The sequence below is a fragment of the Aphis gossypii genome, unplaced genomic scaffold (genome assembly GCF_020184175.1).
Source record: "Aphis gossypii isolate Hap1 unplaced genomic scaffold, ASM2018417v2 Contig00545, whole genome shotgun sequence".
NCBI lineage: Eukaryota > Metazoa > Arthropoda > Insecta > Hemiptera > Aphididae > Aphis > Aphis gossypii.
In genome coordinates, this window is record NW_026083152.1 from 721 (window position 1) to 27847 (window position 27127).

The 27127-nt window shown below is 28.5% G+C and overlaps 2 protein-coding genes across 3 annotated transcripts; both read left to right on the forward strand.

Moving 5' to 3' along the window:
* Nucleotides 1–267: 267 nt before the first annotated feature.
* Nucleotides 268–2530, forward strand: LOC126554564 (hapless 2-like; the record flags this gene model as incomplete). The annotated part of the gene is made up of 5 exons (XM_050209622.1): nucleotides 268–440; nucleotides 512–684; nucleotides 976–1160; nucleotides 1786–2036; nucleotides 2107–2530. Coding segments are annotated over 5 exons (1099 nt in total), but the record flags the coding sequence as incomplete, so codon positions are not given.
* Nucleotides 2531–15959: 13429 nt separating this feature from the next.
* Nucleotides 15960–24935, forward strand: LOC114130240 (radial spoke head protein 3 homolog B). 2 transcript variants are annotated; one of them, XM_050209624.1, is made up of 9 exons: nucleotides 15960–16635; nucleotides 20110–20191; nucleotides 20297–20347; nucleotides 20556–20726; nucleotides 21444–21569; nucleotides 21678–21881; nucleotides 22027–22183; nucleotides 22250–22330; nucleotides 23969–24935. In XM_050209624.1, the coding sequence occupies exons 1-9, from the start codon at nucleotides 16166–16168 to the stop codon at nucleotides 24127–24129; spliced, it is 1503 nt and encodes a 500-aa protein (XP_050065581.1). In that variant the 5' UTR covers nucleotides 15960–16165; the 3' UTR covers nucleotides 24130–24935. The 2 variants fall into 2 exon arrangements, with proteins under 2 accessions (XP_050065581.1, XP_027850972.2); XM_027995171.2 differs by lacking the exon at nucleotides 20297–20347 and having other exon boundaries at nucleotides 15966–16635.
* The last annotated feature ends 2192 nt before the right edge of the window (nucleotides 24936–27127 follow it).

Sequence of the window (27127 nt, forward strand, 5' to 3'; positions counted from 1 at the left end):
TTTGTTAATTAAGTGATATTTTATAAACGCTTAAAATGAAAAGTGTTTTAAAATGTAACTTAAATCCCAAAAATCATAACATTTCCATGAAATTTTCAAGTTTTTCATTATTTAATTTAATAAATATGAACAATAACAATGTAAAAAAAATATTTTATCAAGATTTACTAACTATAAAAAACACACAGAAAGTAGTATAAAATCACTATTTAAGTATAAATGAATCATTTGAGTATATTATGAAATAAAATAACTAAAATAAAATAGGTTAAGCAACAATGACCAAGCTTATGAAAATGACGAGACAACTGTGCAAGCAAAGTATGTAGCTTTAACATTTGGTGATGATCAATACTATAGTCTAGATATAAACAATGATAGACTTTTGATACCAGAAAAAGTGTCATTTATAGTTGAACATGTTAATCCACAGGCAATAGGTGAAAAACAATATATTTATATTAATTAGATAACGAAAAAAAAAAAAAAAATTTAATAAAACATATTCTAGACGATCCAAAAAAATATTTGATTGTTAATGCAAAAAATATAAGTATCAAAGGTGATGAATGCAATAAAGTTGGAGTATCATATGAAGCATTCTTTAAACAATCTAATAGATGTGGAGTGAAAAGATCTAGCTGTTTGAATAACCAACCATCACATTTGTGGAAACAAGATATGGTATATATTAAACATTATTTATAAAAAGTACTCGAGCGTTTTAAAAAATATATTTTTTTGGATTAGGATTAGTAATTAAATTATTTTATAGTTGACTATAGTAAGTAATAAGTAATTCATATCGATATAGTTTTAAATATATAGAGTATTTTACTAAATGTATTAATTAAAATACTAAATGCAACTACTATACAATTATTCAATTATTTGATTCCAAAATCTACAGTGGTTTTAAATGTTTACTTTAAATTAAAAATGAGAAGATATTTTATTATTCTTTATTATTACAAGGATGCAATTGAGTCAGAAACTCCAGGAAGTTATTTTTTAGAAAATTTTGTGAAATTTCCACAAGATGCAAACATAATGGAAAATATTAACGGTACCGAAACGTTAAATTTGCATTATGAATTGGATTATATCAGTGAATTATTTATCCATAAAGAAACGAATTACAATAGTGTGCTTTCGACAAGGTAATATATTTATATATTTAATAATAAAAAAAAATATGCTAACAGTTTAATAATAAGATTATTAAATTGATTTTTCAAATAATTAAATCGTACATGGTATCAATGGTTAATTTGTTATAAATAATCTGTTTAAGATGGCTTATAAAATCATACAATAAATTATATTATTATATTTCTCTTAGTATAAATATTAAAAACTTCATGCTCTTTTAATACACAATATTGTACCTATACATACTTTTAGATAGTAAGTTTATAATATACAACTATATATTACATTTAAATTTGAATTTAGGTAAAGCAAACATTCAAAGATTCATTTTTAATTGAAAAGGTATTCTTAAACTTTTCATATTAAAAATATATTTTTAATTAACCTTAAGTAATTATTAAAATAAACAATAATATATTTATTGTTTGATCAACAATGTATCAAAAGTTGAGTATTTGTTATAGTGTTATTTCTAATTGTAAATTTCATAACCCATAGCTTAATTTATTTATGGTGTTTAGTTTTACTACTGATTGCAATAATGTTGACTAAAATATATATTTGGATAATATTGTGTGTATAAATTATTGTACAAATACTAATAATAATATATTTTATATTTTAATATTATAGGTCTCTTATAGAAATTGTAGAAATATATTCAGATGCAACTAAAACTGATCAAACTAAAATAGTTGCAGCAATTTATAATATTGGAATGACGCCCAAATTATTCCAAGTACAGTTATTAGAATTTCCAATAAGTACAAAAAAAAACTGTACTGATACTCAAAGCCGCGATGTGTTGATTTTACCTTTTCATCGACATAATCATGTTTTTATGTTTGATGGACCACTTATCAAGTCCAATATTAATTGCACACGTAAAATGATTTTCTTTAACGTCTAGTAATACAATGTACGATTGTAAAAATTAAATCATATTTTAAATAGTTCAAGTATTGGACAAATGGGACAAAGTAATGGCTTGGAGACACGTTCTCATTAGCGAAGCCAACCGCTGTTTTTGTGTGTGGTATCGTGAATGCGTTTGTACAACAATTGAAGATCAATTATTTGCATCTGACTATAAAACAATATCACAAAAAGATTATAATGGTGCTGGCTTTAGAGGAGCTAAACCCGAAATGCGTAATTTCAATTCTATTTCCAAATTAAATATAATTAAATTAATATTAATTTTTTTATCAACATTTTTCATCATGAAATTTTTAATTGGTATAATACACAGAACGTATGAACATACCTGAATATATGTGCCAATATATTACACAAAAACAAAAATTAATGGTATCTAAAACCCAATTATATATAAATAATATATATTAAGTCGATGATTATGATAAAATGATTATTCCTTGCGCAACCATAGTTTAAAAAAATGTAATTACATTTTATATAGTTAAATAAGTTAAAGCTTAGACATCTTTAATTTTTGTTAATCGTTTTGTAAATAAATTATATTTATTGCAAACATTTTCTTGATTGATAAATATATAATGTATTTAAATTCTAGAGTAAAATATTATGAATAATATTGACCTTTGTATATTTACATTCCTATCTACCATGATATTATAAAATAAAGAATATCATAAAAAAAAATGTATAATAATATGTATAATTAGGTTGGTACTTGTTATAATAATTAGGATACTTAATGAAATAATATATTAAATTTAATATTTACTATTAAACTACGTACTTATTTTATTTCTACTCAATATCATAGAAGAGATCAATAAATGTAGATTAATAAATATAACAAAGTATTATACTAAACAATAATTAACGATGTAGGTATGAATAACAAAAAACTAAATACAGCGTAGCCGTAAACCCTCTTCAAATACGTGACTTAATAGTAAACATCATTAACCTACCTAACTCAATTTATTTCCTCCTTCGACAATTCAAGATTTGTAATTTATGACTCTGGTGTATTGTAAACATCATTTCCTGCATAACTGTCGAAATAATATATTAGCCTTCGACCGACGAAAATATACCTACCTGGGTATACAATGGTTTTGATGGTAAACGTAATGTATACTATTGTGGGATATTTTTGATAATTATTATTATGACGGATGTAAGACGAGTCGCTATTTTGACTCGGCGGAAACGCGCGTAGAGGTGACGGCGTTAGGTTAAAATAGTGAGTTGTATTTTACAATAATAATTAATGTATATAACACGACTATTTGATTGAAAATATGTAAATTTGTATATAATTTATTCCTATTCCGATGACTGTAATATTCCCATGTTATATCTGTATGTATAGTAAATTATACATAGATTCTACCCTATATATTTTCTTGTGCCGGAATGGTGCAAAAATTATAATCAATAAGTTTAATTCACATAACATTTGTAACTTGTAATCTAACCAATAATAACATATCCATAACCAGGGGTCCCGATCATCAAATAATACTAAGAGAGTTATAATATAATAATATAACTATGCCTATTATGCGTAATAATTCTATATGAATAGTAAACAATCATCTCAAAAGTATTAACATAATTTCAATATCTTTTTTACACAATTTAAAATCTTTATAAAACAACATTCGTAAACTTTGAATTATAATGATAAAAAAATATAGCATATATAATTTATTCCTATATGTAAATGTTTAAATGTTTAAAATTGTAAAAAAAAAAAATTATTTCCAAAAACTTAAATACTTTTTATGAAATAAACTGTTAGGTTTATATGGTAAACATCAATTTTTATACTTTTTAAAATTATTTTTCAAACTTTTTTTTTCCTTTTGCTTGAACTTTTTTCCTGATTTCCACAGTACACAGAGTGCTTTATTCAACGTAAGATGCTTCAATGAGTGTCATGCGCTAACTGAACCACACCGTATACTTTAATTGTCATACCTATTATATTATTATAGACTATAGTACAATGATTATATTATTATGATGTAGTAGCTATCAACTATTATTGTAATGTAAAATTTCGAACATATGCATAAATTAACCGAATGTATTGCCGTTACTCAAACTGTACCTACTACAACAAAAAAGACTTATCCATAATACCATAACTTATAATGTGTGTATATATATATATATATATATACACAGTATTGTATAATGTACGTACCGCATAAAAACTACATTTTATGTTAGTAGGTATAATATTATATATGTATTTAAAATACGATTTAAGAATGAATATCGTGGTCACATTGTTTATAGTATTATATTATACTCGTTTGGTTTGGTTTATTTATATATATATATATATTTTTTTTTTGCAGTTTCTACGTATTGCATATTTTACTTTATAATATTGTACCATATACGAGCGCCGCGCGCGATACCTATAGGTATATTATATGCCTGCCGCAAGAAAGACGTGTGTGGTTCGTGACCAGAGGTCGATTTTTGAGATCAAAAGAGTGGTACATATAAGTACACGCGGAAAATGCGGCCTTTATTATAACTTATAGTATTATACGCATATATGCGCTGAATATTAAGGTGGTATTAATAATCCTATACACGACGAGGTAGAGAGTTAGTCTTCGGGAGACTCACGCGAACTTGCGTTTACGCACGAGCTGCAGGAGACCGAAACCTCAAGCGTGTTTTATTCGGCTGCGGCATAATAATTTATAATAACATTATAATTATATTATGTACCTAAATCTAAGACTGGATGAAACAGTTTAATTTCGTAAATTTGTTTGTCAAATGTGATAGCCATATGTTTAATTCGAGGTTATCCGTTTCACAAGAAAGATATTTTTATGTTTCATCGATCCTGTACATTTCGAACAGGACGATTTTTATCCCGTTCCAATCCTGCGTTGTATCCACTCTATAACTATTACGGCATAACGCGTAACAAGTTTATCTGTATGTGTGTGTGTGTGTGAATTTCCGAGATCTTAAATAAATCTTAAATAATAGATATTAATATTTAATAATAAAATAATTATCACGGCGTCATGTATAGGCTTTCTGAGTACATGACTATTATGGGTATATTTTTCTGGTATCACAATATAACATAAATCTCATAATAATATAATGATTAATTATAATATATTATGTGATACAGTAAACAACCAAGAATGAAGTGACTATAACTAGTGACAGAAAATGTAATTACTAAGTTAATTTGTTACATCAAAATTTTAATTTATTTCATGCGTAGCTATCGTAATACCAACTTCAAACCTGTTATAGTCAAGTTTATTTTTACCATATATACTTCTTACAAAAGATCTACACAAATATAAACTATTATAATATGTCATATGATATCATTATACCAATTTACCCCAGTTACATTCATCATCTAAATTACACAATAATATGTTTACTATAGGTAAATACACATATTATTCTTAGAGTTCAGAACTATTTTTAAAAATTTGGTTTTTAATAATTGTGCATAACTTATGTTTTTAATTAAAATATTATCTTTCTAAAAATTGTAAAATTTACAGGTGTAAAATCCGTGAAGAGGTTTATTAATATTATATAATTTTATCTCTCTAAAAAATTTTCACAGTTCTATTTTATATATATTATAAATATATAAGCGATACATTGCGGTCGGGGACGGATGATTTATTAAAACATTCATTGTACGACGGCCCGCGGAACGCGACAACCGTTTGACTCGACAATTGTGTGAATCGCGATTTATTTCAATCGCCTACACGACTAAACCTGTTCTTTCATTTGCATAACATAAAATTAAAAAAAATGTCAGCCAAGTAGCTATACTATGTTTATATAATACATATAATATATATTATATACGTGCTCGTTTCCGCCAAACGTGCTAATCTATCATTGATTTGCAATCCGTAGATAAAACACACGGCGTGCAAATAACGTTTATAAATTATAATAACGTCGTATTATAATCCCCTACCGGTGTTTTCGAAAACGCTATAAATACTCATGAAACGCCACTGGAATATAATATACGCGTGTATAAAGGAAGTCGTACACGTACGTACGAGTATAGTGTAAAAAAATTCAAAATAATGCTTCGGTAACCAGTGCGTGAATAAATTTAACAACGCTCGTGAAAAAAAAATAAATACACGATTTTAAAATTGTTAGAGGTGTCAGAAAGTTTGAGTATATTTTTACCGTTCCCTTATCGTTCCATGCTATATCGAACGGTCAATTTCGACTTTATAAAACGTGAAATATTTAAACAGTGAAAGTTGCTGAAGATTAAAATTATCAATTTAAAAAGGTATTATTTACATTATATTAGATACTATTTAGGTAAAATATTTATGCATGATATACGCATTATTTTCATTTAATGTAAAATAATTAATGTTATATTATTCAAGGTGACTAAATCATTAATTTTGGTACGAATTCGGAAATTATAACCGAATTTTCATTTTTGTATTCAGTATCACTATATTATCATGATGTGTGGGGCGTTTGACAATTTTGGGATTCATATCGGTTTGTTCGTCTGCTTTATTGTAAGGGTGATTTGAATGAGATGAATAAAATATGTTTACGTTTTTTCACGTTAATTATCGAGAACCGACAACGACGAATAACGATAGTCTTAAATAATAAAAACCGAAATTAAAATGGTCCCTATTAGTATGACGATGCGCGACCGAGAGAGATTACAGATACACCTTAAATCCGAACGACTGCGACGACGACGACCATCGGCGGCTCAGGTGGAAGTAGGATTATTATATTACGCGCATATACCTGGTAAATGTTACATACCTACAGCGCGCGGGTGTGCGTGCACGTTGGCGAGCGAGTCGGTTATAACCAGTCGCAGCGGGCGGCTTTAAGCGCGCATAATAATAATATAACAACAACAACAACAACAACAATAATCATAATAGTAATAATAATAATAATAATAATTACGGACCACTGGGCATTCCTATATAGCGCATCGCCCGGCGGGGTGTTGAACGCTCGTCCGACGGCCGGGCCGGAGGTCGTAATACCCCGAAAAGCGATATCGTACGTGATTTTTCCCACTCGGACGAGATTTAGAGACATTATAGTAAGTTGGGGCATAGTCGTTTAACTCTACGGTCGTATTATATACATCATCTCGACGTCGCGAACAACGAGACCCGCTTGCAGCTGCAGCGGTGATGCACATTACGATCGTAATGTATCATTTATTGTCATAAACCACGGTCAGGTATATATTACACGACGGGTCTCACCTGCAGTATAATATAATATGAGATTATGTGCAGTTTCCTACTAGGCAATAATGCAAATACCAGCAAACATCCGACAATAGATAAAACGCATTACACGCGACCGCTGCCGAGTCCTTTTTCCATTAAAACGCGCGTATTAGAAATACATAATAATAATATGTGTAAACCTATATTATGAAACTGCATAGTACAGTGAATCACTTCATATTATTATGCATAATTAATATTATATAACGATTTTTGCATGAAATTATGCAGTGTACCCCTGTAATAGTGATGCGAGGTAGGTGTACTCGGAGAGAAGTGGCCGACTAACGTAATATAGGCCTTTTAACTATTATTGGCACATCTGAAATCCTTTAAAACTGTGTGGATTACTTCTTTAATACTTTCAAATAAACCCATCGGGTATTGAACATTGTTTTATATTCTTCGAAACTGTTCGTGTTCTTTGCGTAATCTGTTTTTATTTCAACGATACTCCATTGCATTATATCAATGGAAGGTATTCAATGGAAGCCAAACAAAACTTTTGTTTTCAAAAAGTTCTACGATATTTTTTTTTAAATATTTATTACAAACTATTTGCAGGTGCATTCCGGATAATATTTCTATTCGAGGGCGTCCAAAAATAATTACGACTTAATAATCATTCAAAATTTACAAAAAAGAAACCTATACCTAGTGAAAAGTATATCGAGTCAATTATACATATAATATTATGCTATAAAAACATCATATTTTTAAAAATCTATTTGTAAGTGTGAAGTAGGTATATCTAAAGGTTTTAAAAAATATTATTATAATACAATCAAGTATATAAACATAATATTTTATGTATATTATATAATTAAGTATTTCCCGATACAACTGTTTCTTCTACCTATGAACTAATATTTAATAATATGATTTAATAAAATGGCATAGAAATGTTAAAAAAAATAAGCAACCAAATTAGGTGGAACAATATAATTATGACATCTAATCAAAAATTAACTAGTTAAAAAGTTAAAACTTTGTTTAAAACTTTTTTACTTTATTAAGTTATACTTCATTTTCTAATTTATTTAACTTACGCAACTATTTTAATTTACTGTTGAAATAACTTAGTTTTTTCAATTGATTTAAAAATAATAAGTCTTTAAGTTAGAATTGTTTTACATTAATTTATTACTGTATACACGATTTAAATAAAATTATATTATGAAAATATTATAGAAATAAAACTACAATTCCTTTTGTTTCTTGTAATATTATATCATAAAGAAAAAGCTATTTTTTTAAGACTGTTATAAAATTATAATTATAACAATGAATCCGTAAGCAATAGTGTAAGTATAAAAATAATTTGCTTTAATATCTGTTTATCTTAATAATTTAACACGTTTCTTTAAAAAACACTAATAAAAAAATACTTCAATAAGCATGCCAAATCAATAACACCAAGTATTTCTTGTTAAGTTTTTCTTAACACATGTGAACATGTCTATATATTATAACAATATAAATAGTATTGTTGCGTAATAAGAAAAATTAAATACATTTAACCATATATTTTTGCTTCTCCCGGAAAAAGCTTTTAAGCTTTTAAACAAAAAAGGACGAGGCGGTTGGTAGTATAAAATATGAATATAAAGGAGCAAGTAGCCGCGAAGTATTTGAATCAGGAAATTGATAAAGCAAGTTTGGTTTTTTTTGGGCGGAACCTACTTAAATTCTTCTAGCATAAATCTAGTTGCGCTTATAGTGTATACCTATTTAATACAATATTATATGGGTTCTTATGTTTCTAAGCATCTAAACTCATCGATTGATTTTGCGATTCTGCAGACATCTGATATTCTGATGTGAGAATTGTGACCGATTCTATTGTTTGTTTTAATTTTTCTATGTAAATCGTTTATCTGCTCGATTTCAAACTTCATATTGCATTATGTTATAGCTTAAATACATTTATAAAATAACTTAAACAAAATTAAGAAAAATATTGTATTAAAAAAAATGGAATGTGCTTTAACATTCATAAACTGCAGTTGATTAAAATAGGAATTAAACGATTTTTTTCTTCTACGGTTGTATTATAGATACGTAACTGTATGCACATATTATATCATATTATGTCTATCAATATTTTCTTATTAAAAATCTAATATAATATATTATATTTTACTATTATTCATCTAGTTTTCTCGAAGATTTAACAAGACACTAAATTCTGACACCACGTTTTTCTGAAATCAACCGATGATAATAGAAGTACCGCATCACTCATCGCGTTAGTAAAATTATTTATTATAAAAGTCGTCGAGTATTAGATTTTGATATTGGAATCTATTATAAACCTATAAAATATATTTTATCGCGTGATGTCTGATTTTGAAATATACAACACTATCTGACGGATTGGCGACGCCGAAAATGAGCTCAACGATCGTCCGCTAGAGCGCAGTCAAGGTACGCGTGAGCGAGCATTGCAACGATAACAAACAATAATAATATTATTATTAACTATTTCCCCGATCCATATTGACGCGTAGTCATTGGCAACTGTTAAATAATGTTTACTGTTCGATATTACCCACAGGCCCAGCACACGTTTCACCTTTTAACAGTAGTTTTTTAAACGCGTTTATCGCCGTCGACTAAAAACTCCGTCCGTACGGGAGAAAACGTCGAAATTACGAACGAGAGTACTAACCGACGACCGGAAATGATAAGCTCGGCACGGCAAGGAAGTCCCGGACAAAGAGATTCGGAAATGTTACAATTCCGAGGGACAGGCAACAAGAAACCGTACACATTCTCCAGCCAACCTCAAGCCCTGTCCATAAGAGCACAAATGGATCGGGAAAAGTGAGTGAACGACAATATTATTATAATGTCATTTACATGTCGTGACGAGCGAAAAACTTGATAATCATTAATTTGAAAATTCCGTCGTTTTTGTTATGTATAGAACGACGATAGACTGTTAGACCGAAAGTTTAACCGAATGTTATATTATAATATTACGTGCACAAATGGTAGATAATTAATTAAAAGTTTAAAAATTGTCGAGACATATTTCGAATTTTTGAAGTTTGCTGCTTGTTTTCAAATAGAATACTGTTTGCGTTTAAATAATTCAAAACATTTTATAAATAATAATTGATAATACCTACAACAAAGTAAGCCAAAATAATTAACTTGTGGTGATAAATCGACAAAAGAATGAACTCTTAATCAACAGCAATAACTTTTATTTTTTTAAAGTTAAAATGATAAATATATCAACTTAAATTTAACACAATCTATCTAAAAATGATGGTACATAAATTTACTTTCTACGTCTTCTGTTTAGATAATTTTAGAGTCATTTTAATCATTATCGTAATATTTATTTATTTTATTTTATTTTCTGACATAAAATTTTAAAATATATGGAAAGAGTTGTGTACTAATTTAATAACTATCGCGTTTATATTTCAAAAATAAAATTACTATTTCTATAGCACGGCGTCATAAATAGGCTATTTCAGTACACTACTATTGGAAATTGCAATGTACGAGTGGTTTGTATTATTATTATCAATGTACAATACGATTAAATAATAATCATAATATTATTTAACGGTTAGGCAAAATTTCTAATTTTCCATAATTTTATATTATAAATATTAAGTATAAGGGACTAATTCATTTTTTAAATAAATAATAATAGTATTTCAAAAACCTAGTTTAAAACGTGAAATAATGATGGATAGTTTATTTTTGATATTATGTAATGTCAACCGTTAGGTCGTAGTTTTTTATTATCCAAACACTGAACACTTAGGATTTTATAAAATATAGCAATAATTCAAGATGTATTTTTTTTTAATTATTCATACATTTAAACATGTTTTGATAGAATATTATACAATTGTGATATTTTAGGGGGAAAAACATGGTACCGTAATGTTTATCTTATCAGTTCCTTATAATCAACTTATGAATTCGCATGTTTTACAGTTTTTTACGTTGCTTTGTACACATTCTAGTACACCTTTATTATCCAGTTAAATACCCTCTATTATAGAAGTTTAACTGTTTGTATATTTTAAAATAGTAGTTATAGGTATTTATTACTTAAAAATGTAAAATGTTTATGTTATTAACTTTTTATTTTAACTTGTAGTTATTGTGTTATTTAAATGGGAATTTTTAATGTTTCGAAAAATAATCACGCTTCTAAGAAATCTTTTTCTTCAAACACATCCCTAGCATTGTAAATTTCCACGATGCTTTTGAGCACATGTCTAGTACAAAAATAAAATGACACTTTTAAGTTGTAAGTCATTAATCGAAACCTTCACTTACCGCATTTAATAATAAAATATACTTTAAATCTTTTTATTCTTTGTTATAATTTCCTGTGGTATATCTGCCTAACAGCCCAATTCTTCCCTCTCAATCCCATTAAGATCAAATGACTTGCTTTAAATAAGCGTATCTGTTATCGTCCATTAGGAATAAGAATATAGATATAATATCATATTACAATATATACATCTTTTAAAAATAAAAAAAATAAATATAAATTTGCTTAAGGATTGTTGGGTGTTATAAATGTACTCAAATTAAATTTTAAATATTATTAATATTCACTTCTAGAACTGTAGTGTAAATTTAGAATATAAATGTATAATAATAAATCATAGTAAACGTATTAATGGCTTAACACAATTTTCACGCAAGAATTATATTTCATTAGTAGGAAGGTATGATTACCTAAAAGCTACTTTAAAACTATATTTCACGAATTTCGTTTCGTGACTATTATAGTTATATTATATTATGAATACGGTTCAGATATTCTGTAATTAATTTTTACGTATTCAGTAATAAAAAGTCATATTATTATAATATGTTAAACATCGTTAAATTTCTTTATTATGACTATTTTACTTGCCTATTCGTTTAATAAACCAAACAATTTTTACACCGGTCAAGGTCTGTTCGTGTCGTCGTGTACATTATAACTTCCTGAAAAAACACGTATAGGTAGAGGTAATATAGCACTCTTGATTTCTGCTATTTTAAGTACCTAGCAAACTCATTAGAGCGTGACACGTTCAAAATGGTCGCGTTTCTGAATTCACCATGATCTGAAGAAAACTATTAAATTACGAAAAGCTATTTATTTAGAATTGGAACGATTTCGACAAATACAATTTCAATCATTGATATGGTATTATTTTATTATGGACACATAATAATTTTTATACTTGAACCTTGATTTGATCGTAATACAACATATAAATTATAAAATATTTATGGGCCACTACACAAACATTTTCAGTACCTACTACCCATTATCTTCTTGAAAAAATAATAAGAAGAGCTAGTGCCCGATGCTAAAAGTATCACCTAATTACTATTCGTTAATACCTCTCTAGGGGTTTAAAAATATGTTTATTGACCCGTTTAATTTGACTAAAAATGGTAAATAACAGTTATATTTATCACGTGATACGTTCGTACTAGTCTGCATAAAAGTATAGTAATACTAGTATTTTTGTTAAATAAGTGTTTAACCATAATAAATATCGATTTTCCTCTGTTTAAGCATACGCACTTATGCGTGTGTATAGTACGTCTAAATTATAAAATAGAAAACTTTTTATATGAACAATAAGTACAATACATACGACGGATTTGGTACTTGATTATATTATTATTACGAATTGTTTTTTTACGGCACTATGACAAACATAATACATAATATGTGTATATAATAATAATATAATATATAGGTACATTTATACATATTATTATATGCAAGTATTACGTTATCATCTTTGTCAAATTTTTTATTAAAAATAAATTATGATATTATTTATACAAAATATTAAATTTAATAACCACGATTATGAAGATATTAAGTATAGTTACGATAGTTTCTTGTCTACTTGAATATTCTTGACACGGTCCCGTGGAGGACAATACAACTTTTTAACCTACTTGAAAAAGTCCATCATTAGTGTCTGATGAGTAATTCTTGAAATCCCAGACTGATTGTATAAAATTGTAATTATATTCTTGTTATTAAAATAACACTATTTAGGTATTTACCATAATATTATATTTATATAACGGTTAGTGGATAACAACTATTGGTTAAAGTTATCATGCCAAAAGGCAAAATTGTATCATTTCGTAATCGAATAAATAGGTACATAACATAATATTATTTTTATTATTAGTTGTACATATATTACATAATTGGTCGGTTGGATATCGGTTCGACTCTATTATAAATTATACAACTATGCTTAAGTATATTATAGAAGTTCTTTAATATTTAAAAGAAAAATACCCCAAATTAGTGCTATAGTATTAATTATTTACGTGCCCGGAAACTACCGACCTTATTCTTTGAGACCAGGGGTATAAATTTATTCGACTAACGAGTCGTCGTCCTTATTGTCGGGTCAACGTCTGAACGCGATCGTCGGTCAGGGTTTGTGTGTCCATTCTCGATTTAATAAGCTATATATAATATACCGGGTGATTCATTTAATATAAGAAATCGTTTTAAAAACCTCTAGAATTTTTAGGACACTGGGGTATTTCTCAAAATATTTTGTTCCATTATTCCACTTTTATAAACTTTAAATTCTCATAAGTTATGATTTAATTGTCCGAAATTTAATTTAAATACTTCGAATAATATTTTACTTTGGAATATTAAATTAAAACTATACATTGGCCATTCAAAATTTTAAAAACATAAAATGTAGAAAATATTTATTTTTAATATTGTTTTGTAACGATTTACAGTTATTATACTTCTGAAATAATAAGTGTCTTTTATTAAATAGATCTCCTCGTATAATAAGCAATATCTGCCCCCTACCAAAGATTCGGGCTACTTTATACCTATATAAGCGAAATTTAGTTAAAAATTCCTCTATGCTGATGAATAACTTTCGATAAATCGATGGCTATACCAATTTTTTGGTACTGTGTCTGGGGAAATTGATGCACAACGAGAATGACCGTTTTGAAAATACTGTGGATAACGATCGCGATCAAAAGTTTTGAGGACTAGAACAACGCTGTCGGTCATTTACAAATTATTTAAGTGCGTTATTTGTAAATGTGTAAAAAGGTGCGAGACGATACGTAAGTTCCGAGAGTAGCACGCACCTACTTATATCATGTCTATGTCTGACCACCACCCTCCGAGGTCGTCGAAAATTCCACCTTCATCGCCAATGTCAGTGCCGTGCAAACGTTATACCGTGTTTGGTGGTAATTCATTAAAATCCCGAATTTTCAGTCGCCAACGCAATGCGCCACCGAGGTCATCGTACATTATACAAATATAACAACTATATGTTATACATACATTAGTGAACAAAAACTGCATGACAGACCACAAACATACGGCGTGTACACAATAGATGACAAATATCATATAGGCGAGTTAAATATTATTAGGTAGATGTATAGGAATATTATCTTAAACGGCATGCTGTTCTGCCACTATTAGTTGTTAGACTATCAGTGAAGTTAGGCGATATAACCATACACAAAAATTACAATTTTGTGATAAATCTGATTTAAATCATATGTTCAAAACGTAAAATTATTTTCGATACGTGTCGATTCTTGACTTTTTTTTGGTGTTTTAAATATTCATTAATAACTCATTACAATAATGATTCAAAAACTTGAAAAATCATCAAACCTTAAACATACAAACCGATTGAAAAATTACCACCAGTAAATCCCTTATATTCAATAATAACAAGTGGAGAATTTCTTAAACATATACAAATACTGCAATGTATAAAAACTAAAAAATTATACTCACAATTCGATAGTGAACGAATTAGTTAAAGTTTGGAAGGATTGACTAACTATATAAGTCGAAATGTATCATAATTCATAACATATGTAATATACACCCAAAATTAACCAAGATTAGATGAATTTCAAATTACTCTCGTTGTCGTTATAGTGTACTCGGGTACTCGGTATCGGTTATGATTATATTGACCAATTGATAAAAAAAAAAAAAAAAATTACCAGTATTAAGAAAATATATAGTAAATAAGTCGATTATTTATAATAATTTATATTTTTTTATTATTATTATTTTTTGTTACTTTAACATAATATGAATAGTATATGATACACGCTATCTAATATAGGCGTAGGTACAGCAATCAATAAAATATATATTTTTATCGATATTCATTATATTATATAAATACGATTTGACTGGAGCGAGCAAATTAAAGTTTCTAATAATTTGTTGATAGTTTTCATTTTCGTTTGGAAACTCTCTACTGACGTCTGATACGGTCAAAAAACCGTTTCACGACGGTCGCCCTGTATACCTACGCATAGGTCTCGTCCACTACAACAATCGGTCGTTGAACAGCTGAACTACCTACGTTCGTTTTATTATTATTCCATCGCGAGCGTCACGCCGAGCCACTGACCCGCGCGCGTGTGGTCAACGGCGACCGACGAGCGCGTGCGTAGCCCTCGAGCACGAAACCCTTTAGCCCGCGTCGCACACCCACGCCGCCGGCTCACACGCACACACTCGAATCGCTCACACGCACACGCATCGTAGTCATCGTCGCTGTTGCCGACGAGTAAATTCAGTGCCGTTCGACCCGATGTCCGTTGCGTTTGTCGGGTGTCGTCGTCGTCGTCGTCGCCGTCGCGGCGGTTCACTGTCGGAAATCCGTCCTCGCGTCATTTCCGGCTGTTGACTGACCGGAATATAACGAGGAAGGATGCGAGAGAACAGCGGCGGTACCGACGGCAGCGGCGGAGACGATCGCACGTCTTCGTCGTTTACGGTCATCAACGACGACCACGATCTCCGCGGCCGCAGCCGTCGCCGTTACCGCGATCATCACCGCGGTCACCACGATCACCGGGATCAGCACTCGCGTGACCGAGAACCGCGGCACTTTGCCCGGACCTTGGATTCAAAGCTCAAAAAATTGCAGAGACAAACCGGTGACGGTGTCAAGCACGCGTCCAGGAAACCCGTGTTCGTGACCACGGTGAAAACAGGAATTTTTCTGGACCCACCTCCCGACCTTGCAGCCCTGCTCGGGCTCGACGACCGTTCGTCTCCATCCGCCGTCGACTCGGACCGGTACTATTCGTACTCGAGCAAACCGCGTGTGCTCCACGACAGACAACACCAACGGTGTACCGTCTCATACTCATCCCGGAAAACCGATGCCCAACCTGAGTGAGTATAACCACAGTATGTTCCAATATTCATTCCGATAAATTGTCGCCATAATAATATATCTGTGTTGGAAAAATCAGTATCTATTTAGTAGTGAACAAATTTTCGGTTTACGTGAATCTTAAGAAAAAAAAACCAAGAAAATCTTCATCAGGGTTGATATTTTATAGCATTTGCTGGATACAGATTAAAATAGCAGAGTCAACTAGTTTGTTATTTTTGAAGTTTTGGTGCTATATTTTTTTTTTCGTTATTATTAGATTATGAATTATAGCATAATATAATGTTTTATTTTGTATTATTTATAAATCATAAATATAATTTATATTAAATGAAAAATATTATTTATAAAATTCCCAGATTTTCATTGCATATCGTTCGATATTGGCGATATCGAATATTACACATTTATGGCTTCTAAATTCTGTTTTTGAATAGTTGCATATAAACAATGTCTGTATAAAGAAGGCCATTTTGGTTCATTTTAGTTTTTTTTTTTAAATTTAATAAATTTAAAATTTAATTAATAATTCATAACTCATAGATTATACTGTAAAATACAGATATAATTCAAAAAAAGCTATTTCAAAAATTAAATTTCTCAAATATTTTTTGATTTAATTTGTACCATTGACATTTTACTCATAAAGTCATGCGTGTATAACTGTTAAGATAACCAATTAAAGTTCATCGATTATAGCTACGAGATATTTTGCACGATATGAGAGTTTTGGGAAATATTATATACGTTATACGAGATTGCGGGTGTCTAAGAAATAATACTCCGTTTTCGTAACTCGTCTCGCGAAGTATGATAGAATGATACATTACCCATATCATTTTAAAGACCACCAAAAATTTAAGTTGTATAATATATATAAAATATTAATATTATATAGATTATAGAATATAGATACTTTATGGTTGCGGACTTTCCCGCTGAAAAGAATGAACGACCAAATAAACGTTTTCTGTAGACCACAAGTGAAACGGTATTTTCGAATAGAGTCAACAAACATAACTAACATTCTAGTTTTACGTCTCGTTTTTGTTATCTTAGAGATTTTACTAATAGGAAATTTATCATAGTAAATGTTTTTGATATAGTCACCTCGCCTGTTTTCGACCCATAACGAAAACTTTTTGGACGCAAATGTGTATTATAAATGAGACAACTTGATGTATATACTCAGATTTACAACATTTTTATTTTAAGCAGATAAAGAAAATATACGTTTTGCTCTGATAATATATACATCATTTATTAGTACTTAATAAAACTATATGACTATAAATAGAACTATGTAAAAAAAACAAAAATCGTTATAAGTATATAAAAGATTTTAAAAAACGTTATAAATTATTTTTCAACAATAAATTGATTTTGATTTTTTTTTAACTAAGATTAAATTCAATAAAATTCTTACATTATAATTGCATTGAGTGGTACACTACCTATTACATACATATTTTTATATAACTCCGTCGCGAATATTTCATTAGATAAATAAGAAGCATAAAAATAATTGTTGTTCACTTATAGGTGGACTCAAGCTTTTAATTGGACAAGGTGTTAGTGATCGAGTTAAGTTAGATTCATTTTTATTTTTGATAATAAGACATTCAATAATATTGAATTTATTTCACATATTGTAACCAATTTGTTCCTTATAAAATGGCATAATATACATATTAGTGTAACAAATTGAACTAAAAAAAGGTTATTTAACCCAAATATTAGTAAGTGAATAGGTAAAATAAAATATTATTTCTTGCTATATTAATTGAAAAATAATGTCAAGAATGCCACTTTATGTATGTATATAAGAACATTACTACGGTTTCGAGTGGACTATGCATATTTCGTAGGTATTATTAACTCCATCGTATTGATATCCATGACCCAACTCAATTTTGTAATGTTGTCTTAGATATTTCATGTCTTTCCTTAAGCTGTTTACAACATACTTAAATAACAATAATTTTTATTCTTTGTAAATAATCAATATAAAATAAATACATATCACTCTATAAAATTAAAATAGGGGAAAATCTGAGTTTACAAATTATATGTTTAAAATTAGTAATGGTAAGTTTACCAATATTTATTTACTGAAAATCTACAGTGAACAAATCAAATATTATATTATTATATTATAATATATTTATGTAGCTATTTATAGCAGTATGTAATTTTACTATTAAGTGCAATTAGTTATGTATCAGATAATACTGATAAATCATAATATAATATATAGTATTTATAGTATTACAATAAACCACATGGGCACATGGCACACGATAATCAACTTTATAATATGAGACCAATGAGTACTGACCATGACCCTTAGCCGTTAAGGATATTCTCCTTGATGGCTTTGTGGAATTATTTTTAAAAGCAAATTTATACGCTCTACATACATATACTTATCTTTAATGACTATAACGAGTAATACAATTTAAGATTGATATCTAGACATAAATTTGCTATAGTACAGTGAATAACATATATAATACCTATATTATAAAGCGTACCCTTCTAAATTGTATAAAAGTAAATAATACACACGTAATATAATATAAAAAAGATTTAATTTTGATAAATATTTATACATTTATTTTAAATGCAATAACGTCATAAAAATGCAATGCTAATCATTAGACACTTATTGTTTTGGTAATGATCATTATTATTTATATATAATTATGAATAAAATAATTCATATGAATTTATACAAGTACGAGTATATACAATTTAAGTACCTACCTATCTAAAAATTAGAATTCTATTAAAATATGTCTGTTTAAAATCAAAACTAAAATGATAATTTGAGATTAATAGTGTACATTTTCAAATCAATGAATGTCGAAATATTTATTTAACAGTAGATTTTTACCAATAGTAACTTACTAGTTAAAAGAATCAAAAACCCTCAAAATGTTGATTTCACGATTTAAATAAAATTCGATAGATTTTAGTTCTTTTCATTTATAGGTTTTAGTCCCCCTGGTTTCCTATATAGACACTTATTTTACTCATTAATAATATTAAACACAAATATGTCTTACAGGTATTATTACGACACCTGTGAAATGTATAAGAAAATGTTTTTTTTATTATTAAGTCATTCACATAAAATAAAATATTTTTTTTCTATTTTATAGTGGTTAACATTGCGCACGTTTTATCAGGGTGATTTAAGGCCGTACATTCTCAATTCTCGTAAAAAAAAACTTTTTCTAGTTAAAACACACAAGTTGACTTATGTCTTACGAGCCAAGCACGCAAACCGGTCGTTAAATATTCATACCTTTTTTTTACAAACTATAAAGCATTCGCTTGTCCTCTCAACAATCTTGCACACCCCATTTCTTCAATCAATTCTTCAAGAATTCGAATTTGGGTCAAAACAACGTGTAAATGATGCATTTTTTTGTATTAATATTTTTTTTTATTATTATTATAATTTACAGTATGTGTAAACAAATGGGTTACACGAACATCATGCACGACAAACGAGTGGTCAGAGGCAGTAATTTTTCAAAAAAACCATTTGTAAGTGTTATATATTTTTATTTTTTAGACATAATGTCTTATTATTATCTTATAGTGTTGTTTTATATGATAAATACTATATATAATATTGTTACAAATATTTAGCGTCCAAAATGGAACCCATATTTTGGGTATGCTAAACAGTTATCGTCCGAGGTGAGCGTCTTGCTTACACGCATGCGCTACAAAGTTTTGATTTTTGGTTTTTAATTTTTAAATATAGTTTTATATTTTGGCTTTTGAAAACGCTGCAGAATATTGACATTAGCTCACTTTTCGCTATTGCTACAATATTATTCTCTAATAATTTATAAAACATCGTGTACCAACGGCGTTTGAAGTCCACAATATTATTATTCTACAGTTGGGTAAAGAGTCGTCTGCGTCACGGGAAGCAGAAGCTCGTCGAAGGGCCATGGCCAGGAAAAAAGCCATAGACTATCAAACTCGAGCGTTACGATTGCACTTAGGAGCGCCAAAACTTACCAGAGGCCGACAGAACGTGGACATCCAAACTGATGTACATTTAGAAGAAGTAAGAATTGAAAAATTGAATTTAAATATTTGTTATTAACAAAGATGGGATATTAAAAGAAAAAAATTATTTAATATTAAGTTACCAAAATAATAAATAGGTTAAAAACGCTGGTATTCCTTCTCATTGTACTATATAATCAATCTGTAAATTAGTAAAGTTAGTATATTTTAAATTATTAAATCAAGAAATATTTATTTGTTTTTTTTTTTTTATACCTACTTTTAGTTTAAGCGTAATCAATCAAATACATTTTTATAATAAATTTTTAATTTATAATTACGTATTTTATACCTATAACTTTTCAGATTAACTGAAAAAAGCTATAAGTTATTACAATGAATTAATTGACAATAATGTTTATTAAGTGATTAAGTAAATTTATTAGTGAATTAAAAAAAAAATGTAAAGAGTTTAAAAAAATCAGTTGCTTAACTTTTAAACCACTTTTAAATTTCAAGTACAGATTGTACTGATAAATATATATAGCTAATTAATAAATATTTTTTCTTGTAAAAACTATATATATATTATAGTGATATATTCTAATATAAATTCTGTCCACTTTAGTAGTATTACCGTAAACTTTTTACCGGTGTTTTTCATGATAGTACGAACTAAAAAAAAATTTAATATCTGTAATGCATAATAATATATAACTAAAATAACGAATTTCCCGTGAAAATAACATATTATGTGACTTATTGAACTCGATAGTTATACGATTATCCAGTATCTCAGACGTTCGGGGCACAGACTGAATTCGACCTAGAGCTGTTCTCAAATCCGGGAACTGGGACGTCCGCTGGTACCGATGCGTCTACCCAAGTAGACGATAAAGATGTAAGTTTGTTGCCGGGCCACGCCCAACGGCGTCTCGGATAAATAAACAAACCATGATCCTAGGATTGATTTATTGTCGGTGCGCTTTCCTTACAATGTATTTTTTAGTTATTCGACTTCGACACCGAAGTGACGCCGATAGCGGAAGCTCTGATAGCCGACGTGTTCAGACAAGCTATGCGCGAAGTGCTGTATGAAGACGAGCTGGAGGCAAGGGAACGGCAACAAAGAACACTTTGCATGCGGCGCAAGGTAGAGGAGATCGAAAAGCAAAGACTGCAGTACGAAGACGAAAGGCTGAATAAAGTTATCGTGAGTATGATCATTAAATTAGACTTCTTTAAGAGTATTACTTATAGAAAACTATTTATTTTTTTATTCCTATAGTTCATAATTTCTAAAATATTAATACGCTTTAATTATACTATTAAACGTAAATAATATTACTATATTACAGGCTGAACACACTCAAATGTTTGATGAAGGAGAAAAAAATGAAAAAGCAAGAATGTCCATCTTGACTTCGGGCCGTGTGACTGATTTATTGCCCAAAGTAATAGAAGATCTGAATCAAGAAGGACTTTCTACAAATTCGACTATTAATAAATTAGAAAGTAAAAATACATTTTTCTTACTCCATTTTTATTCTTATTAAATTATGTACCTATAATCACCGACAGGTCCAGAGTTCGTGTCATGGCTGACGGAAGAACTGCAAGCTGATAAAACGAAACACACCAACAGTGACGACATTTTAAAAAGTATGATTTATCTATCGATAAGCTCGGAACTTAATGAAATTAAATATGACGTATTAAAAAGCATAAAAATATACGTAATGCGTTATCGACAAAATATGCGACTTAATATACATTAAAAAATAAATACAAATAGTTATAAAGACTCATTATTGACGAAACATAATATGGCTAAAATATTATTAAAATAAACCAAAATAATTAAAATATAAATATTACCTACTAAGAAAAAGGTAGGTAAGTGGGTAACGCTATACTGTAACCCTAGGTGTCGAGTAAGCCACTATTATGAGTATGTTGAATTTGTTTGAATTCAATGATATATCATTATTCATTATACTTGAAAAACAATTCTAAGCAGAGACAGTCTGTCAGCCTTAAGTATAATTCATGATATATTTTTTTGATAAAGCTAGTTAAGCTATTATTGTCTTTTTCTCTTATTATTATTTAGTATGGTAGATTGGTATCATTTTTCCTCGAAAATATTGACTTTATTATACATTATTCGTATTAAATTATTACAATAATATACAGTTACACTATATTATATAAATTTAAATAACTCAAAATGTAATATCATCTTCCAGTAAATACCATAAAAGAATAAAAATAAGTTCTAGCTTAGATAGATAATATCTTAAAATAAATCAAACATGTCATTGCGTATAGTATATTTCATAATAATATAATATATTCGTAAGAGGTTTAAGTCCCCATGAATAACCTTTATGATTTATAACAAAGCCTTTATTTATTGTTTAAATAAGTAATTTTGTCTAATTTTAAACATAAAAGGTCTATAAAAATAATTTTTAATCGATATGTTTCAATGCATTTTGGCAGAATTCCAACTACAAATATATATAAAAAAAATGTATTTTTAATATTTTTTTATACACATATAAGAAAAACTGATGTGGGATCTTGTATTTCATTTTCAATAATTTCTTATTCAAATTTTAACGATATAACTTATTTAATCTATAAAAACGATGTTAATTAATTTGTCATAATTTAAAAGCATTATTTGAGATAAATTAAATACTTTTACGTTTATCATATTGTTATGAATTTTACTATACGTGTAGAAAACCCAATACCTATCTACTATATTTCAGTACCTACATTTAATGCATTTAATACATAAATACAATATACTTTTAATCACAGACTTAAAATAGACTTAATATAAAAAGTGCAAACAACAGAATAACATATTATTGTTTCCGCTAAAACTGCACATTTTTACTATACACATTATTACCCTACAAAGAACCAATTTGTTACCAAAAACCACTAGCAAAATTGAAAAATCGAAGTTTTTATTTTTCCCCAAAAGCTAATAGTAGACAGAAAAAACACGTATCATTGAAAAATCAATCAACGTTGCACTCCGTTTCTAAAATATATAATCCATTATAATAAATAAATAAATGAAAATAATAAAATATACTTCAATAACGTTGTGATAACCTTCATCTAAAATTCTATATTACTATTGTTATATTGTATTTTTAATGCTTAAGTTTTCTAAGTTTATTTTTAAACAACTACCTATATTATTTAAATTTCTCATAAAATTGTTTCTAACAAGTAAAATTAACATTATTTTTATTTAATTATTATTTTTTTTTCTAGGTATAATCCATGATCTCATAAAGCGTCGTTTGGATTTATACAATGAAACTACTGATGTGAAGGATATTGAACAACCCGAAGAACTATTTAAAGAAATGGAATCAATAACGTTAGAATCTGACAACAAAAATGAATTGCATAATCCAACTAGCGATAGCTAAAGATTAGCTATGATTCTATAAAAAGAAAAACAAAGTTTCTATAACTTTTGTTTACTTTATCCAGCCCAGAATATTTTTTGACAAATATCGATAGGTGTTGTATAGGTATCAATATCATGAAAATATACTATTTAATATAATCATGTAGAAATAAAATTAGCCCTAAATGAGACAGTAAAACACTGAAAGATAAACATTTACTCAAACATACGCTCAGAGTTACAAGTAAAAACTATTTTTTTTTATTAATAATCATCATAAATCGTAATAATTCATCATGTCAGGTAAGTTTAGTATTTATATCAAAAGTACCACTATGAATATAAAGGTTACAATATGCATATTTTTATTAGAGACAGTTTATAATAATTCAATTTATAATATAATAAAATCGAATACTTTATTGGTTTTTCTCGCGTTAATTAAAACATATAAATAAGTTTAAAAAAACTATGGACAACTTTCAGTGTAAACGTATAACACCTATTATAGTTAACTATAAAAAAAAATATTTTGAAAAAACGAAGACGAAACTTCGCAGAAAATATTTTTGAATATAATAATAATTGTTGTTAAGTAGTTTTAGAAACATAATGTTATGAAATAGATGAACACCGAGATGATGAGCTTCAATCAAAAAATATGTCATTGTATTGTTATATAGATTGAAAAAAATCATATGCCTAAATAAATTATGTGATTAATTATTATTAAATATTATACAATATTATAAATTTGTTGATTCATATCAAAAGTCTATGTAATAAAAAATATGTATTAAAAAACAGTAATTTTTCGTGTACGTATTTCTGGGACTATATTATACAACTGTGAATATATGCAGTGCTTCTTAAATCATAATTATGAACAAATATTGTGTGATCTGCGTAAGTCCAAACATTTCTAAAGTTAATTCTTATTACTTCCTCTCCTTTATGGCTTTATAGCTTTATCATATAGGGATTTCGCTAAAAATAATTGGCGGTTTTCAGAATACGTAATTTATGTAAAAAAAAAAAAAGTCTAATTAAAATTGCTGATGAAACGCCATTTTTAGTGCGAAACGTGTTTAACATTTATCAGGGCTAACGTGTTTTAAATAAGTATTACTGTTCGAGCACGGACGCGACGTATATTTTATCGCAGCGCCGTGTCGGACGGGGAAGCTTCGCGATAAAGTTGCTTTCTCCCCCCCCTGCCATCCATCACTGGATTGCTGGCCGTTGGCTACCTATCGCGGGCCAAATCCGCGTGTCTTCTCCAGGCGGTCGAGCTTGACGCATCGTCGCGTCCGCTCGCCGCCTTGCGCTGTGGTCGCACCAAACCACGTGTGCGGACAACGAGTTTTTCTTTTGGTTTAAGTCGTTGTGCCGCCTTTGCGTCGTTATGGTTTTAATATAACCCGCGTAATTGTAAACGTGTGACCGTTTGTCGCCAAATCTGGCGTGTTTCACTTGTGTGTTCGCCCGTTATTATATAGAGTTTTGTGGTGACCTCGTGGTCAACTGGCCCGTTTGTTGGTCGTTATAGGTATATATATTTATACGGTAATCTACTACTCAAGAGCTGTCGCCTTTCCAGCTGAATTCACCGTGTCAGGGCACAATATAGCAGCACAGGTCGTTTGTATTATTATTGGTGTATATGTAAATTTATTATATTCATTGTGCAAAAAGAATCGAATGCTGTGATTCTTTTATTATTATTATTATTATTTCGCATACGGGCCCGCATTTATATTATTATTTGTTATGTAGTATATATATTTGTTTTGTATTAATATTGGATGTCCAGCGTGCAGCATCCGTTGTACCAATTATATTTATTTCGTTTGCTCTTATATTTATATTATTGTACTCATACCCAATATTTTTTTAATCTTGGGTACCCTTCCCTTACCCAACACCCCGCGAGTCGTCGCCAACCGCATTATTTGTAGGAGCGGCTTCGGCGCAAACAATTACAATTTAATGCGGTTCGATAATCGCTTTACACGCCATAATATTATTGTATTTGATATTTGTAGCATCTTAGAAGTAGAATATACAAACGAAGTAATAATTATCAAATAATAATCTACAAAAATGAATGGTAAAAGTTCAGAAATGCGCGTTTTTACGGGAATTTTCGTGTTAACAATTACTCGTCCATTCCGGTAGACAGTAGTCGACGCAGTAACTCCCGTGTAAGATTTAAAATAAGTACAAAACAACGAATACAATTATTGTCTTGATAAGATTTCGACGAATAATATATGCTCAAATCCTTATTGTGTTTATTTACTACTGAAACAAAAATAATAATGAATTTGATAAAGTTGAATTTTATAATAATTATTATGGTTACTACATCGCAAAATTTTAGAAAATAAGATACTTATTTGGTAGCATAATATACGTAATAATTTGCTCACATATCATAATTGTATAATAGCTTATATATACAATAAATAAATAACGGTCAAGTTGTGGTACGCTCATAACGGTTAATTTTAATATATATTTTTCATCAGTGATGAAAGGAACGATTTCCACTTATAAATTTTTATTTGAACCAAAAATTGTAAATCAAAAATTTAAATGAACTAAATTTTTTGGTTACATATAGAACAAAGCACCGACAATTTGCGCCATACTACTGTAGTTACTAACTAATAAAATAAATATTTATTATAAATTTGGTTTTTATCTTATATATACATCGACAAATCATAAAAAGTATTCTATATATCAGAATGTGTACTAATTAAAAATATAAACCATGAATCAAAAAACTTAAAAGTAGTATAATAATGTCTATTTTTTTAGATTATTTTTTAATTATTCTAAATCATGCAGTAAATACAAACTTCAAATACGAGTGGGCACGTTGATATTATATTGAATATCATTCATTAAAAAATCATCTTATTTACAGATATTTAGTATAAATGTAGATATATTAAGTATATATAAATCACGCATATATAATTTATTTTGCTGTTAAATATTCAAATTTA